The sequence below is a fragment of the Strix aluco genome, chromosome 19 (genome assembly GCF_031877795.1).
Source record: "Strix aluco isolate bStrAlu1 chromosome 19, bStrAlu1.hap1, whole genome shotgun sequence".
Classification (NCBI taxonomy): Eukaryota; Metazoa; Chordata; class Aves; order Strigiformes; family Strigidae; genus Strix; species Strix aluco.
Window position 1 is genome coordinate 10,889,652 of NC_133949.1, and position 16,036 is coordinate 10,905,687.

Genomic DNA, 16,036 nt, shown 5'->3' on the forward strand with positions numbered 1-16,036 from the left:
GCGGCCCCCGCGGGGCGGGCAGCGCCGCTCTAGCCTGCCGCCGCGCTCTATGGTTCGCCGTGTCGCCTAGGCGACGGTTGTCGGGCAAGATGGCGTCGGCGGTGCGGGCCGGGCGGCGGCTGCGGCTAGCAGTGGAGGGAGGCGAGCTGGCGGGGCTGCCCGCCGGCCTGCGGGCCGAGCTGGAGGCCGCACTGGCCTCCGAAGGCGCCCTGGTGCCCTTCAGCCTGCTGCGGAGGCTGCACGCCGCGCTGCGGGAGGCAGGTAGGCCGCGCCGGCCCTGGCGCGACAGGCCGCGACCGGCCAGGCTGCCGTTAACCGTCCCGTCCCCCACCCGCAGGGTCACCGCTGTACCTACACCAGCTCCTGGAAGGCTGCGAGATCGACCTGCCCGAGGTGCCGGTGCCGCCGCGGGTAGGTGAGGGCCGGGCACCAGCCGCGGGAGATGGCAGCGGCTCCCGGCCCTCACGGTGGCTCTGCCCTCTCCCCAGAACCCCGAGCTGGTGGCCCGGCTGGAGCGGATAAAGGCCAAGCTGGCCAACGAGGAGTACCGGCGGATGACCCGCAACATCACTGGCCAGGTGAGGGGCCTACTGCAGTGGCTGCTGTCAGGATTCATTCCTCAAAAGCATGGTCGTTAGCAACCTGATAGACAGCAAAGGAAATCTGCCCTATGGAGTGAATAGAGGACAGAGGGAATGTGGGCAGGGACTTGAGGAGTGCACACTGTAAATGTACAGGGATGACAGACACCGTGTTGAAGGCAGAGGTGGGCAGGGCTATCAGGATGCTACAATAGAAGAGATACTGATGTTTGGGAACAGCTCGCTGTGCCAAAGATCTCAGGTTTTGATCTGGGAGACTGAGCACCCACGGTAAATGTTTTACTGGGAGCATCTGTGGTGCCTTTTCATCGTATTTTTAAAATGAGATCATTCATGTAAAGGTAAAAGCTGAAAAAACAGGGTAATATTGGGGCACTTGTTCTCTCCAAGGAAGAGCTGAGATCTTTTGGCACAGTGACTGTTCGGACAAACCACTGTTCCTTATGGTCCCGTTCTGCCATCCCTCCTCCAAACTGGTGTCACTGTGTGTTTAAGTCCCTCCACATATCCTCCTGCTGCGTTAAACTCTTGCAGGAAGATCAGCTTTGCTCTCTGTCAAGCTTAGCCGCTTCATCTATGGCCTAGTGGTTTTAGCAGAGCTGGGTAGTGACAGCAGCCTTCCTTTCAAACAACAGAGAAGCAGAGGAGTATGCCCATATCTGTGTGCTCATCCCGTTCTTCCCTGCCTCCCCGCCAGTATCTTGTGTTTGAAATTGTGTAACTGCATTCGATTTGACAAAGAGCACGCAGAGCTTTACAACATTTAGTTCCTGCCAGCTGCGTGAACATGAATGACAAGCTGGGACCCTTTAGTGTCTCTATTGAAGACAAACCTGCAGCAGAGAACCCACAGGCAAGAACATGCTCACACTCTGAGAAGTGATTTGGTTAGAAGTGATCCCTTCTCAACATTTTTGTATCAGACCACAGCAAAAACCCAGAGAAACCAGGGTGCTGTGGAACTGCTGCTCCCCCACAGCCCACCCAACCTCTGCCAGAGCCCCCCAGCAGCTCTCTGAACTTCTGAGTCTTAGGGACAGGACAGGGCATTGGCGTTGGTTTTATTATGCAGTTAACACTAAAATATGACTGATCACAAGTTGGTTTTAATCCCTTCTTTTAGGAGATGAATGGGACATTGGCTGAATTTGGGAGGCAAGGTGAGTGGCTGCCCGTCCTGCTGACACCTGGCAGCGTGTACCTACAGGTCAGTGATGGGAACCGTCGCATTGCTAGCTGTTGACATCAGACAGCCCTTCCCTCTCCGAGTATCTCACCAAAAGGTTTTAATGCACAAAAGCATTCCTCAAGTAAAGGAGTAGCCTGTTGGTTGTTCTTATAAATATTTCTGGAGGTGTAAAAGATGTGAATCCTCAAGTATTCCTCCGTTAGCAGGATTACAGCTTGTCCCCAGCCCTCCTCTCCAAACCTTACCAAAAAGCACCACCGTCTTTCCCCCTTCTCTCCAGTTCGCTCTGTTAAAGCCGTTGTCATCACCATATTCAACTACATTGTCACCGTGGTGGCCGCCTTCGCCTGCACCTACCTGGGCAGCCAGTACGTCTTCGCGGAGACCGCGGCGGTGAGTCAGCCCACGGCATCAGAGCACGCTTGCGGGATGCTCGGTGCCGGCCAGGCAGGAGCAGCAGCTCGACCGCACACACAGGGTCACTTCTCTCTCTTTTTGTGTCCCCAGCGCGTCCTGTCAGCGGTAATTGTGGCCTCGGTGGTTGGCTTGGCTGAGCTGTATGTGATGGTGCGGACCCTTGAAGGGGACCTTGGGAAACTGTAATCGCACACATGAACCGTGGCCCTCATCCTGGAGGCTTTTGCCCTCCCCAGGAGTCATTAATTTGGGGCAGGTTTATCTTCTACCAACTTTGTACCTGCTCCTGGGAAGACTGCTGCGTTCCTCAGGCCTCGTCTTTTGCTTCCTGCTCCTTAATGTTTCTGAAATGAATCGTGGATTAAAAATCCCGCAGCTGCACAACAGGAAAGGGAACGGCTGTGGACTCTCCCCACCCCAGCACAGAGAGGGGCGTTAGCTCCCGCCGTTCCTGTTCTCCTGTGAAGTTGCTGTCGTTTTATTCTAGAAATAAATAACATTGGTGTGTTTGCAATCTTCTTCCTGCCTGACGGGAGATGTCTGTTGCTGTACGGAACACAGACCTGCCATCCGAAAGGCACCACAGAGAGCTGTGAATCTTCTCTCCACATCCTGCTCCTGCCGAAACCTCCCTTTGCCTGTGTGAGAGACGACTTTTAACTCCCTGAAACAGGCCCTGAGAGGAACAGACCTGCGAGAGATCAGGGATGGGGGGAGCAGAGGCCCTGCGAGCCGAGGAACGTCTCCAAGACTCACGAGTAACAAATCGATGGTCACGGGGTGATCGTGTGGCCTTTGGCGCTGATCAGGCTGCCTGGACAGCACAGGAGGGGCTGCAGGGGGGAGCCCTGTGGAGAGCAGGATGGTTCTGCTCTGGGGCAGCTTGTTCTGGTGAATGACCTTTGCTTCGTTATCCGTGAAATGCATATTAAAGTTGACACCCTGCATATGCTAATGAAGATTAACAAGGTCATGCTAATTACATCATCCCGTGAAGCACCTCACCCCTCCCATCCATGGGATACGCAGGTACGTGGGTCGACCCAGAGGAGGGACCCAAGGAGAGTGTGTATAAATTGCAGTGGGGCAAGGAGTGAAAGAAAGAAAGAAAAAAGAAGGTGTGAAGAAGACGGATGAATCCCTGATGAACTCAGACAGGACCAACACAGGAACCTGGACCAGTGATCCCTATTTCTCTATTCTCTCTCTCTCTCTTATTTTTTCCCCTTTTTCCTTATTATCTTTAGGTAACCGAGGCATACTATATCGCTCGCCATAACTCGTTACATACTTAGCCAATTATCATGTATCCAGTTAGTACATTGTGGGAAGTTAATAAATGTCCGTGTCTGGACTTTGAGACTTGTCTCACCGCTGTCCACTCCATTGGGGATTTACGAATCTCAGTCACTTGTCTCCCTCGCCTGAGCGGAACGTGACAGCCTGCCCTCGCTGCTCCCTCGCCCGCTTTCAGGAGAGCGTTTTTCCCTCGTGACCCACGTGGCAGCACCCGACCCAGCTCGTGTTTAGGGGCGAGCCCTTTCCCTCTCCAGTTCAGGAAGATGATGGTGTCGGGCACAACCACATTGGGTTTGGCACCCACCTCTGCTCAGCTCTGCGTAGCTCAGACCACGTCCTGACGCAGCCGACCTGTGGCTGTCGGTGAGGGGCACAAGCCGTGGCTGCCTGCCTGTTGCAGCAGGGTGCAGCAGGGCCCCTGCAGGCCGATGGGGCAGCAAGGGGTCCAAAGGGTGCCCCCAGCTTCTGTGGGTTGGGAGGGGACGTGCCTCAACACAGAGCCCGGAGGCTTCTTGGGTGCCACGGAGCAGAGAGCGGAGCCAGCTCGGTGCACTCGCGGTGGGGAGAGGGCTCTGAGGCTGGCACAGCCGGGCCCTCTGGACCCGGAGACCTGCCGGGTGGGCAACCTGCCAGGGCCAGACACGGTGATTAATGCTCTGATGGCAGCTAAGCCCCTCTGCAAACACGCTTTAATATCCGATACGGAGAGATCTGCCGGCACCTGCGAACGTGCCTGCGGATTAGGGGCGGCCACGCCACAATCATCCGTGGATACGGCCCCAGATTAAGGTATTTTTTCCAAAAGATTAGTTGGTATTAGGGGGCTGATGGGGAGCTGGCCCCGCCACGGCCGCACCGGCATTTAGGATATTGGATGACATCTCCAGGACCTCTGGAACCCACAGTAATTCCACACCCTAATGAAATCGTGGCGCTAAGCCGGGGGACATCAGTGCCGGGGGGGTCCCTGGTGTTGAGGGGGTCCCCACCGTGGCTACGGTTCGCCCAGGTTGGTGATGGCTGCGCTGTAGATGAGGTCAGAGATGGAGCCCAGCGAGGTGGGGAGGCCCCGAGCGGGGCTGCGGGCTCCGGGTGGAGGTAGGGCAGGAGCAGGGCCCGGGGTGGTGCCGTCGGGGGGTGCCATGGGGGGACCCCGCTCCCCGGGTGGTGGCGGCGGCAGCGGTGGCGGCGGCTCCGGTTTGGCGCTGCGGATCCTGCGGGCGCGGCGGTTCTGGAACCAGACCTAGGCCGGGTGGAGGGTGGGGGGAACCGTGAGACACACGACGGGGCGGCCCCGCGGAGGAGGGAGGGTCCCGGTCCCGGGAGAGAGGGACGGAGGGGAGCGTCCCGTCCGCGCTCACCTGGATCTTGGCCTCGGGCAGCTGGGTGAGCTCGGCCAGGCGCTCCCGGGTGGCGATGTCCGGGTAGGGCACGGCGGCGAAGGCCCGCTCCAGCTCCGACAGCTGCCCCCGGCTGAAGGTGGTCCGCCGCCGCTTCCGCGGCCCCCCCGGGCAAGGGTAGGGGCAGGGGCACGGCCCCTGGACGGGGCCCACCCCCGCCACCACCGCCGCCGCCCGCCCACCGCCCGGCCCGCCCCCCCCGTCGGGGAAGCAGAGCAGCGGCTGGGGGGCGCGGGAGGTGCCTGGGGCCGCGCTCATCCTGCCCGGCTCCCCCAGCCCCGCCGCCGCCGCCCTGGCTTTTATCCCCCTCACCCCGGACCCCCCCGGCGGGCTGGGACCGCCCCGAGCAGGCGGTGCTGCCCCCTCCCTCCCTCCCTCCCCCGCCACAGCCCTTCCCCGGTGGCTCCCGGGGCCGGTCCCCGCTCTGCACCCCCCGACGGCAGCGCCCCGGCTTCCTCGGAGACGGTCACCCCCAGCACCCCCGGGGACCAGTATCCCCACCAGCTGCCCGTACTGGTCTTCCCCCCCACCTCCCCGCCGCCGTCGGGGCATGGTGGGGCCCGTGAGGATCCCGGGGCTCGGGGTGGGGGGTGCGGATGGTGGGTCGGGGACGCCCACCTGGTGCCGGAGCCCGGGGCCCCCTGCGCCCCCTCCCCGGCTCCCAGGGCCGAGGTGCCACCGCCTGCCCACCCCCCTCTCCCCGCCTCGCCCCCCGCCGTGCCGCGGCCGCTCTCCCGCGGGGCTGGCACCGGTCAATGTTTAACCGGAGCGGTGGTACCAGTTGTGCGGGGCAGCCCGGGCTGGCTGGCGGTGGCTCCTGCCAGGCCAGGCCGGGTGCTGCGGGCACCCCGAGGGAGGGGTGTTGGGGGGCCAATGGAGCCGGAGGGGGAGCAGGGCTGGGAGCCCCAGCCGGGCACACGGCCCAAAACGCTCCCACGGGGCCAGGAGAGACCCCCACGGGGCCAGGAGAGACCGTAAGTCGGTGGGGAGCTGGAGGGGACAGAGGCCACTCCGTCTTGGAGCAGGCAGGCCTGGGCAGTGGCTACCTGGCAGCCGCCGGGGCCGGGGGGATGGGGGCTGGCACCCCAGAAAGGCTGGAGGGGGACAGGGCGGTCCCTCTATGGGGACATGGGGGGACGTTGCACTCTGTCCCCTGCCAGGCCCCAGGGCACAATGGGGACGGGAGGACAGCGTGAGCACGGCACCGGCCCCTCTGCCCCGGCCCCTGGGGTGCCTATGGGCAGGTCCCCCAGCTGGGGGGCACCCACCACCCCCCTGCCCTCTGTTCCCCAAAGGAGCCCTGGAGAGGAGCGGGAGGGCCCCGTGGTGGGCAGAGAGACACGTCTGAGAGTGGTGCTGAGGTAAGGAGGGACACAAAGGGCTTGGGGATGTGACAGGGGGGTCCCTGCCCAGGGCAGGGGCACAGCGGGGCTCCCCGGGGTCCCCATGCAGTGACACTTCTGTGTCCCCATCCACCCACCACCACCATTAGGGTCCGGCCACTGACCTGCACAGAGACACGGCGAGGTGACCGGCAGGTTGTGCGCAGCCTCGGTGACGGCACCATCCACGTAAGTGCCACCTCCCCAGTGGGGCCCGGGGCGGGGTGGGGGGGCTGCAGGACCCCCTGAGCCACCGCCGTCCCCGTGCCCAGGTGAGTGCAGCCAGGCACGATGCCACCTTCGGGTTCAGCGCTGTGTTTGACGCGGGAGCCTCGCAGGAGGCCGTGTTTGAAGGCAGCGGGATGAGGCAGCTGGTGGAGCTGGCGCTAGACGGGTGAGTCCCGGTGACCCCCCCGCAGACCCCAGCCCTCCAGCTCACCCCATGCCTGCCCAGGCCTCGCCGGCGGGTCTGCATTGCCGAGGCCATGCCGGGAGGTGGCATCCCTGTGCCACCGCCTGGGGCCATGCCTGAGGCTCAGCATCTTCCCCAGCTTCTCCTGCACTGTCTTTGCCTTCGGGCAGACCGGCTCAGGGAAGACCTACACCCTGATGGGACCCCTCGCCCAGGTACAACGCCATCCTCCCCACCTGACCTCATCATGATGGTGGGACGGGCTCTTTTCACTCGGTCATAGGCAGCGGGGCGGTGGGAGGAGGTGGGTGCCTGACGCGATGTGACTGCTCACTGTTCTGGCATCTCCACAGAGCAAGACCCAGCCGGCGTCCCCGGCTCTGCTGGGGTTGATGCAGAGATCCTTCGCCTGCCTCCTGGAGCAGAGCCGGAACCGGGGCTCTGACCTGGCTCTCAGTGCCTCCTACCTGGAGATCTACAACGAGCAAGTAAGTGCCTGCCCACCCGTTCAGCCCAGCCCCACTGGCACCCTATATCCCCTCTCCCCCGGTGCCTCCCCTCCACCGTACCCCCCCAGGTCCGGGACCTGTTGAGCCCGGGGCCACCATGCACCCTGCCCCTGCGGTGGAGCAAAACCCGTGGCTTCTACGTTGAGAACCAGCTCAGCGTGGACTTCGAGAGCCTGGAGGCCATCGCCAGCCTGCTCCTGCAAGGTGCTGAGCCACGGGTGCAGGGCTGGGACATGTTCAGGGGGTGCCAAACCTGGTATGGGGGCACTGAGCCCCCCGCAGACCAGCCCAGGGCCAGTGGGGCTCCGACGGCAGCCAAGAGGGGCAGGTCCCCATCCTGCCACAGAGCCCAGGAAGGCTTGTGTCTGGCAGGGGGTGCAGTGGGTGCCATGCCAGGGTGTGGGGCGTCATGCCCCCCTGCAGCTCTCAATCCCACCCCCCCCCCGGCAGGATCCCAGAGGCGACGCACCTCAGCACACGCCCTCAACAGGCACTCGAGCCGCAGCCACGCTCTTCTGACCGTCCATGTCCGCAGCCGGGCTGTGAGCATGTGTCCTGCTCTGGGGGGAGGGCTTGGGGGGGCCGGGGCTCTTCGTGGGGGTGCAAACAGCTGCAGGATGTGGGGTCACATCCTCCTCCCCAAGGATGTCTTGGTGGGGCTGGGGTGAGCAGCAGGGGCCTGATCCCAGACCCAGAGGTTGGGACACTGCTGTGGGCCACGGGGAAGGGGCGAGGCAGGGGCCAGAGCATCACCCCCCCAACACGGGTCCCCCAGCCCAGCGCCTGCCCCAGCAAGCAGGGCACACTGTGCTTCGTGGACCTGGCCGGCAGCGAGCGGGTGAAGGAGACCGGCTCCAGCGGGGAGCTCTCCGTGGAGGCCAACAATATCAACCGCAGTCTCCTGGCACTGGGTAAGTGTGGGGGACCCCCACCATGGGAGCATGAGCTGCTGGTCCCCGTCAGAGCCCTGTTGTACCCTCTGTGGCTCGTCGTCTGGCAGGACACTGCATCTCTCTGTTGGCCAAACCCCGAGGGAAGCGGACACACATTCCCTACCGAGACAGCAAGCTCACCCGGCTGCTGGCCCGCTCCCTGGGCGGCTCGGGCATCACCCTGATGGTACGTGCACGGAGGAGGCTGGGCAGGGGTGCACAAAGCCACAGGGGGCTGGGGTCTCGCCCCATAGAGGGGAAGGCTGGAGGGGGACGGGTGACCCCTGGCTGGCAGCTCACCTGCGACTCTTCCTCATCGGCAGGTCGCCTGCATCTCCCCGTCCTCGCGCTGCCTCTCGGAGACGCTGAGCACGCTGCACTACGCCAGCCGGGCCCGGAGGGTCACCACCAGGCCTCTGGCCAACAGGGTATATCAAGCAGGGGCTGTAGGCAGGGTGCTCTGCCCCACTGCTTGGACACCCCTGAGCCACCCCCTTTGTGCTCCCAGGTGTCCCGGGAGAAGCTGCTGCAAACCTTGGAGGAAGAAATCCATGCCCTGCAGATGGAAAACCTCTCCCTGCGCCAGCAGCTGTGCCTGCCCAGGGTGCCGATGAGGACCACAGAGGTCCCAGGGACCCCCCCAAGGGCAGGAGCATGGCCAGGCTGGGGAGGCAGGTATGGCCCCGCAGGGCTGCGTTGCTCCACTCTTGAAGGGCAGGTCCCATCGGAGGGAGCTCCAGCCTGGCCCAGCTTCTATGGCCTCCTGCGGGACTTCGTGGTGGAGAACGAGCGGCTGAGGTATGGGGCACATGCACAGGACCCTGAGCAGGGGCTCAAGGAGCCAGTGAGGCAGCCAGATCCCCTGGCCAGGTATCACCCTGTCTCAGCCAGCCTCTCCTGGGGACTCCCATGGGCCGGGCAGGGCTTGGGGGTTCGTCGGAGGCTGCCAACACCCTGCCCTGCTCCCTCACTGTTCCCCAGGCAGCCCTGGCTGTCCCCAGACCCAAGGGGTGACGTCCCAGCTGGTCCATCCCGCAGAGCCACCCGCAGCTCCTGTGACAGCCATCCCCTGCTCCGGAGTGCCCGCACCCCCCGTATCCCCCAAGGCCACCCCGCAAGGCTCCAGCAGCCTGACACAACACTCGCCTCCGGCCCTCGGCTGCTGGTGAGTGGGAGGGGCCCCGGGGTCCACGGGCATCCTCAAGTGGGGCTGTGCCCATGGCAGGGTGAGGATGCACAAACCACCCACCCGCTGCTATCCCCTCTTGCAGAAGCTGCCTCCCACCTCCGGCCGCCCTGGCTGCCCAGGGTGCCCCCACTGCTGCCCCGGGCTGGCCGATGCCATCATGTCCCAGGTATGGCCCCGGGGGTCTCTTCAGAGGGTGGTGGCACAGCACAGCATGGCAGCCTGACCCCTCTGCTCACCCCCCAGGTGCTGCCAGGGCCCCCCACACTGCAGCCTGTCCCCCCTGAGGGAAGCACCAGCATCCTGCCACCCAGCCAGGAGGACGTGGCTCTGCCCAGCTTCCATCAGCTCCCTGGGCACCCCCAGCCGCACCAGGAGAAGCGGTGAGAGCCGGGGCCTGAGGCCACCCCCCTGGGCATCAGCTGCAGCTCAGGAACTCAGGAAGCCCCTGGGGTTACGGGGGGTGGTGGGGCAGTGGCTGGGGGTTTGTTCATGTGTCCTCACGGCAGGAGCCGGGGAAGGAGCAGGTGCTCGTCTCAGCAACACCCAGTCCGCCAGGAGCTGCCAGGCCCCAAGCGCTGTCCCAGCCCCGAGGGAAAGGTCATCCCTTCGGCACCGCCGTGGCCTGGATTGCCAGAGCCAAGAGGTGAGGAGGACAGTGGGGGGAGGCCAGGCAGTGCCTCGGATGGGATCCCTCTCACTCATGGGGCTGTGGACCTGACCCCGCTGGCTCCCGGCTGGCAGCCGCCGGCACCGTCCCTCTCCTCCAGTGGGAAGAGGCACTGGACTGGCTGGCGGAGCAGATCTGAGCAGCCGCAGCCGCGCCATGGATGGGGCCAGCAGCGGGGATCTGGCAGAGCCCACACACAGTTATTATACCTGAGGGGACAACCACAGCCCTTGGGGACACGGGTGATCTGGGACTACAAGGACTGCGCAGACCAGAGGACGGACGGATGGACGGACAGACAGGGCTCTCCAGCCTGCACGGCACTCACAGTTTATTTCTGTCTAGCTAAGGGCTGTGCTGCGGGGCGGCTCCGGCGGGGCGCTCTCAGGTGCTCTCCTCCCCGGGCTGTGGGCAGTCCAGCCAGTACTGGGCGATGGAGCGCGGGTAGCGGGGCTGCACCAGGTCCACGCGCTTGGTGCGCAGGTTGACGCGATAGTACTTGTCTGGGAGGAAGGGGAGATGGCTGTCAGGCCTGCCCGGGAGCTGCAGGGAGCTGCCAGCCCTCGCTGCCAGCCCTGGGCACCTTCCCACTGCGTCCTGGAGCTCGGCGACATCGCAGAGAGCGAGCAGACCTCCCCCCTGCCCTGGCAGCCCTGGTTCCACATCCCTCCTGGATCCTGCCATCCCGGACTCACCTCCTACGAAGAAGTAGACGCTCTGGAGGGTCTCACACTGGGAGCCTGACAGCCAGTCACTTTCGACACCCGCAGAGTCAGAGTCGTTTTGCAGCCAGCTCCAGAAACCCAAATTCAGTGACCGGTGGCTCTTGTACCTCTTGCGTTGGCGGCGAGACTTCCTCCTCCGGGGCTGGTGGGAGGTCACGTAGATCCTGCCGGCCATGGCGGCATCCAGCCGGCTGGGCACCCCCCGCCAGTCTTTGCTGATGTAACGGGGGCTGCTTGCCCCGGCTGGCAAAGAGGTAGAGGGTGAGTGAGAGGGGCTGTGACGTATGGGGTGAGCTGAGCCCAGCCCCACAGGCAGCCCCCAGCACCCGCTCCAAGACCCACAAGGATGCTCCGAATGATCCCAGCCTGGATGGGATATGTGATGGGGATGTGGGCCAGCAGAGCCGGGAGCAGCCGCTCACCCCACCCTTGGCTGGGATCAGCCCTGTGCTGCTGAGCCCCCTTCTCCTCCTCTCCATCTTTTATTTCTCTTGCCCAAGGCTGGGGTTTTCCTATAGCACCTCCAGCTCCAGTGGGAATAAACAGTCCCCAGCAGCGACATTGTGGTGTGAGGTGGCTGGTGACGGGCTCGGTAGTGCGGAGCGTAAGGGCTGCAGAGGGCGGGATTTGGGATGCTGTGGGAGATGCAGCTGTGGTCTGGGGGGTTCCTGTGCATAGCCGGGGCTCCTGCCTGGCACAGCAGCTCATCCAGCCTGCCCATGCTCTCAGGCATTGCTCCTCCCTGGGTACCTGCACCCTTCGCACCCCATCAGTGCGGGCTATATTGGCACCCGCCGGCCCTTTCCCCAGGGCTGGCCCAGCCCTTACTCGTCCTGCCGCCAAAGAGGATCTGGAAGATGTCCTCCCAGCTGTCACGGTTCATGAAGGCGTAGTGCTTGAACACGGTGGAAGGGGAGGACTTCTCACAGTCGGCCTGTGTGGGCTGGTGGGCAAAGTCATAGGACCAGTAGTACTTGTCTAGGAGGGGATGAGCAAGGTATTAGTGGGGGGCACGCACTCGAGGGGGAGCAGTCGCTAGAGGGGTGTCCTGCCCACAGCCGCTGGCGCCAGGCTCTGCGCAGGAGCGGGGTGCTGCACCCCTTACCCTTGAAGAAATAGACTCTCTCATTGCCGTAGTAGCTGTGCGCGGGGAGGGCGAAGGCTGCATCGACATTGTTCGGGATGCCTTCAAAGCCCTCAGCGATGCTGCGTGGGTACCCGGGGTCCAGGACTCCGTCATCAAAGCGCCAGTACTCACTGCCCTGGAGGGGTGTAGGACAGAGGGGGGGTCAGGGGGCTGGGTGCAGCATCCCCCAGGTGTAGGTCTGCTGGGGGGAGTGAGCGGATGCTGGGAAGCCCCATGGTGAGGCTGTAGCTGCCTGGGGCTCTGGATAGCCACAGGGATTCGGGGATAACTGACAGCCACTGTGTGCTTGTGTGCATGGAGTGTGCCAGGGTGAGGACAGAGTACATTGGGGGGCCGTGCTGGCTGCCCCAAGAGCACCCCCAGCCCTGCAGCCAGGCTTCTGCCCACCTTGAACAGGTAAGTCTTGCCCTGGCAGTTGATGCGTGTGAAGGCTGCATCGATGGGACCCTCGATGCCCCAGACGTCACTGATGAGCTTGGGGTAGCCGGGTCGCACACTTGTCTCATCCAGCTCATAGAAATACTTCCCTGGGGAGAGAGGGGAGGTGGGAGTGTCAGGAGGGATCACAGTCATCAGCACAGGGTGACAGCACAGCAGCATGTCCCATGTGCCTAGGAAAGGTCCCCAAGGTACCTCGGAAAGCATAAAGAGAACCGTTCTTCAGGTCAGTGAAGGCATCAAAAGGTTTCCTGCTGCACAGCTCCTCAGGCTCCTTCACGGTGTCCTGCTCCCCGAACCCATCCAGTGTGGTGCTGGGCACCTCCCCGGGCACCTCCGTCGGCCTGTTCTCCACCGTGGGCTGTGCCGGCAACAGGGACACGGGCAGTTCTGTGGGGGCTGCCTCGGTTCCCTCGGCTGTGCTTAAGTCGACGGTGAGGTTGTAGTCGAGGTATTCATCCTCCGGCAAGGCAAACACATCTCCCCGGGTCACTGCGGGAGGGAGCAGGTTGGTTCTGGGGAGCCCTGGGCATCTCCCACGGGGTCTGGGTGCGGGAGCCGCTTGCTCCCAGGCACTACAGCTTTGTACCGACCCCATGCTATGGGCTGCTGAAAAACCCTGGTGCTGCAGCACCCTAAGCACCAAATCCTGGTGCGGACTTCACCCTGTGGACACGGGTGAGTGCAGAGCTGACCCAGCACGGACCCCTCTAAGCCCCTGTGGCCACCCCGGCCCCCCCTGGCCCAGCTGGAGTGTGGCCGTGGAGCCGGTACCTTTGGCTTTGCAGACGGTGGAGTAGTCGCTGCAGCAGCTCTGGTAGTACATGCAGAGGGTGTCACACTGGCACTTGTGCAGCGCGTTGAAGCCATCCTCGCAGCGACCCACGCAGGAGTCTGCAAAAGCCACCCGCCAGCACAGGAGGAGTAACAAGGGTGGGCAGAGGGGCCAGCGTCTCCTCCCCAGCCCAGCCCCAGGGGTGAAAACAAACTCAGGCATGTCCTGGTTGGGGGGACCCCACCTCTCTGTGGTCAACCCCATCACCAGGGGCTACAGCAGCACCTCTCCCCGCTCCCACCCAGGTCCTTCTGGGATGGGAGCCACAGGTCAGGCTGTGCCGGGCTCCCAGCTCCATGCTGGCACTCCAGCTGTAGGATGGCCAGGGATTTGCCCAGGCACCACTAATACCCATGCGCTGCCTGCTTGCCTTCTCCCCATGCTGCAAGGTGTAGCCAATGTGGCCAGTGGCCATGGCCACCACCTGGTCCCCTCCTCACCCTTCCCTGACTCCCCAGCCCCTCCATCAGCCCAGGAGCCGCACTTGCTCCATTCCCACCCTGGCTGCAAGCAGGAGACACCCGGTGTGGGGCTGGCCGGCTCCGGCTCACCTTCAGCGGCACGGGCAGTGGCGAGCAGGGCCAGCACGAGTGCAGGGAAGAGCAACCTCATCCTGGGTGGCCGGGAGCGCAGCCCTCCTGCGACTGTGCGGGCTGAAGCGCGGCTGCGGCCGGGGCCTTGGCATCCACTGTTTGCTCAGCCTGCCCTGGCAGGAGAAAACAAACAGACCAAGGTCAGAGCAGGGGAAAAGGGGCAGAGACGCTCTCCCATCCAGCATCCCTTGCAGTCTGTATCGAGCCAGGTGTGTTTGGAGGGGACAGAGCTCCCCAGACATGCAGACAGCTCCGAGAGCTGCTGGCTGTGCCTCTGCTGCCAGCGCCTTGCCAGCCCGGGTGCAGGCTGGGCACTGGTTCAGAGAGCAGGGGGGGACAGCGGGCCAGAACCAGGAACCAGTTTTGAGGTCCTGCCACACTTATTTCATCGCAAATCTCATGGTACTAAAGCTCTCAGCATCCATCTCAAGGGGAGGTTGTTTCTCAGCCTGGTCTTGGCAAGACAAAAACGCTAATGAGAGAGAATGGGGGAGTGATGCTCAGAGGGCAAAGCAAAAAGCCCTAGGCTTGTGCTGGCCCAAAATGTCCCCATTTTGGAGGACTTGGCCTTGGGATTTTGGCTTTCTCAATGTCAGCAAGGCTGGAAGTAGAGCTGGAGAGCCCCAAGGGATGGTGGCTCGGGATGGGGCAGGTGCCACCTTTGTGCAAGGGGACCAGGGGCCAGAGGTGAGTGGGACGGAGGGAGGAAGAGTGGGAACCCTCTGCACTTTCACTGCGGTAGGCAAACAAAAGCCTGTGTGTTTTGTTCCCATCATTCCCTTTCTGACCAATCTTTTTGGTTACTAATTAATGTTGACTCAGCTCTTTCAGCAGCTCCTGATAACTCCAGGATGTTTATATAATCAGGGGCAAGGAGCAAATGCACACGAGGCTACAGAGATACTGCCTCCGGCTGCCTCCATGGCCACAGCACCGCTGGGGCAGGACCTCTGTGGGGTCCATCCCAGCCCCAGGGCAGGAGCAGCGCAGCTCTGGGCTTTAATAAGTGATGGAAGATTCAGGGAGAGAAGAACCTGAGCAGGGTGCCCGCTTCTCCAGGGAAGATTTAGGGAGAGAAGAACCTGAGCGGGGTCCCTGTTTCTCCAGGGGCCTCGCCTCTGCCAGCTCAGACACATATAGTTCTCAGCATCAGCTGCTCCCATCCTTGCTGGAAAGAGCTTTGATTTGGTGTTGAGAAAGGCATTTCCACTGGAAAGCCCTGGTGAGCCAAGGGCAGCCACCAGACCTGGGCTGCTGGGGCAGGACTTCTCCTGCAGCCCCATCACCCCACTCCTTTCCCCCTGGCCTCAGCTATGGTGGGGCTGGCATTGTCCCCGGGTGCAAACACCAGCCCAGAGTTGCACTAAAGCTTCATCCCATCCATGTTGAATCAAGCCTGGGGGTCAAGCTCCCTGAGAGGGTACAGGCTTGTAGGGAGGCTGGAGGGAGAAGGGCTTGGCAGTGTCTGAGCTGCTTTTGCTGAGCAGCTGAGACAAAAATCCCTTTCTGCTCCAGGCACCCAACCACCAGTGACCGCAGAACCATGAAGGCTCAGTGAGCCTTTCCCTGGCTGCTGTGCTCAAAGCATGGCAGGAGGAGACCCCGAGGGAGGGGCTGGTTTGGGTAACAGGGCCCAGGGGAGCCCTTGCAGCCAAGGGCTGAGCAGAACCAGCGAGGAGAGCTCAGGGGATGGGGCTGATCCCCCAAGACAAGGCTGGGAAACCCTGCCATTGCCAGAGCCCAGGCTGCCGGTGCTCCCTCCCAAAAAGCAAAGCAAACCAAAACTAAAAGTAAAGCAAAGCTCAGCTCTCTGGGCTTGTCAGGACAAGCCTAAGGGAATGGTTTGAATTCTGCCCCCCCCAGGCAGCAGCTTCCTCTGAGGTAGCAAACCCCTCTGCTGTGCTGCATTGCAATAGCCCGTATCATTACCCCTGCTTAATAATAATTTATCAGGAAAATCCTTACTGGTTCTGTGCTGAGCCTCTCCTGCAGTACTGTGCTGCTCGGGTCGCCTTGTTGACCGTCCTTCGCTGCGAGCTGATGTCCCTTTCCTCTGTCTGTCCCTGCGTAGTGGATTCAGAGAGGATTAAAAGCAACTGTCGCATCAAAACATCAACTTGAATTTAAGTCTCGGTCTGAGCTGGCAACAACCTGGTTTTGGAGACAAGGATTTAAGCTGCTCCTCCCAACAACACAGGCGAGAAGTGTCCAAAGCATTTCAGCCCTGAGCACGTCTGGCCTGGAAAAAATTAAATAAAAGCGGCCCAGGCTGCTTCTGCTCTTTCTTTTATCATGCAAAT

The 16,036-nt window shown here is 62.5% G+C and overlaps 4 protein-coding genes across 12 annotated transcripts; 2 read left to right on the plus strand and 2 right to left on the minus strand.

Moving 5' to 3' along the window:
• The first annotated feature begins 26 nt into the window (after positions 1–26).
• Positions 27–3,568, plus strand: VMA12 (vacuolar ATPase assembly factor VMA12). 4 transcript variants are annotated; one of them, XM_074845674.1, is made up of 6 exons: positions 29–261; positions 338–411; positions 489–578; positions 1,726–1,809; positions 2,072–2,184; positions 2,299–3,568. In XM_074845674.1, exons 1-6 carry the CDS (start codon positions 90–92, stop codon positions 2,315–2,317), a joined length of 552 nt encoding a protein of 183 aa, XP_074701775.1. In that variant the 5' UTR covers positions 29–89; the 3' UTR covers positions 2,318–3,568. The 4 variants fall into 4 exon arrangements, with proteins under 4 accessions (XP_074701776.1, XP_074701775.1, XP_074701774.1 ...); XM_074845673.1 differs by having other exon boundaries at positions 1,726–1,762; XM_074845675.1 differs by having other exon boundaries at positions 27–261; positions 2,072–2,392.
• A 611-nt stretch (positions 3,569–4,179) lies between these two features.
• On the minus strand, positions 4,180–5,459 carry SEBOX (SEBOX homeobox). The gene is made up of 2 exons (XM_074845031.1): positions 4,869–5,459; positions 4,180–4,750 (listed from the first exon to the last, which is right to left on the minus strand). Exons 1-2 carry the CDS (start codon positions 5,457–5,459, stop codon positions 4,502–4,504), a joined length of 840 nt encoding a protein of 279 aa, XP_074701132.1. The 3' UTR covers positions 4,180–4,501.
• Positions 5,460–5,639: 180 nt separating this feature from the next.
• KIF12 (kinesin family member 12) lies at positions 5,640–10,220 on the plus strand. 5 transcript variants are annotated; one of them, XM_074845661.1, is made up of 17 exons: positions 5,640–5,881; positions 6,068–6,268; positions 6,400–6,478; positions 6,562–6,683; positions 6,841–6,916; positions 7,055–7,189; positions 7,279–7,414; positions 7,661–7,752; positions 7,986–8,121; positions 8,211–8,329; positions 8,466–8,570; positions 8,651–9,012; positions 9,124–9,307; positions 9,414–9,497; positions 9,575–9,711; positions 9,838–9,974; positions 10,073–10,220. In XM_074845661.1, the coding sequence occupies exons 1-17, from the start codon at positions 5,781–5,783 to the stop codon at positions 10,135–10,137; spliced, it is 2,271 nt and encodes a 756-aa protein (XP_074701762.1). In that variant the 5' UTR covers positions 5,640–5,780; the 3' UTR covers positions 10,138–10,220. The 5 variants fall into 5 exon arrangements, with proteins under 5 accessions (XP_074701762.1, XP_074701766.1, XP_074701760.1 ...); XM_074845665.1 differs by having other exon boundaries at positions 8,651–8,940; XM_074845659.1 differs by having other exon boundaries at positions 8,651–9,307.
• An 85-nt stretch (positions 10,221–10,305) lies between these two features.
• On the minus strand, positions 10,306–15,941 carry VTN (vitronectin). 2 transcript variants are annotated; one of them, XM_074845668.1, is made up of 10 exons: positions 15,888–15,941; positions 15,702–15,799; positions 13,695–13,849; positions 13,083–13,202; positions 12,504–12,800; positions 12,258–12,397; positions 11,829–11,985; positions 11,552–11,701; positions 10,694–10,966; positions 10,306–10,501 (listed from the first exon to the last, which is right to left on the minus strand). In XM_074845668.1, exons 3-10 carry the CDS (start codon positions 13,753–13,755, stop codon positions 10,383–10,385), a joined length of 1,317 nt encoding a protein of 438 aa, XP_074701769.1. In that variant the 5' UTR covers positions 13,756–13,849; positions 15,702–15,799; positions 15,888–15,941; the 3' UTR covers positions 10,306–10,382. The 2 variants fall into 2 exon arrangements, with proteins under 2 accessions (XP_074701769.1, XP_074701768.1); XM_074845667.1 differs by having other exon boundaries at positions 15,702–15,916.
• Positions 15,942–16,036: the final 95 nt, after the last annotated feature.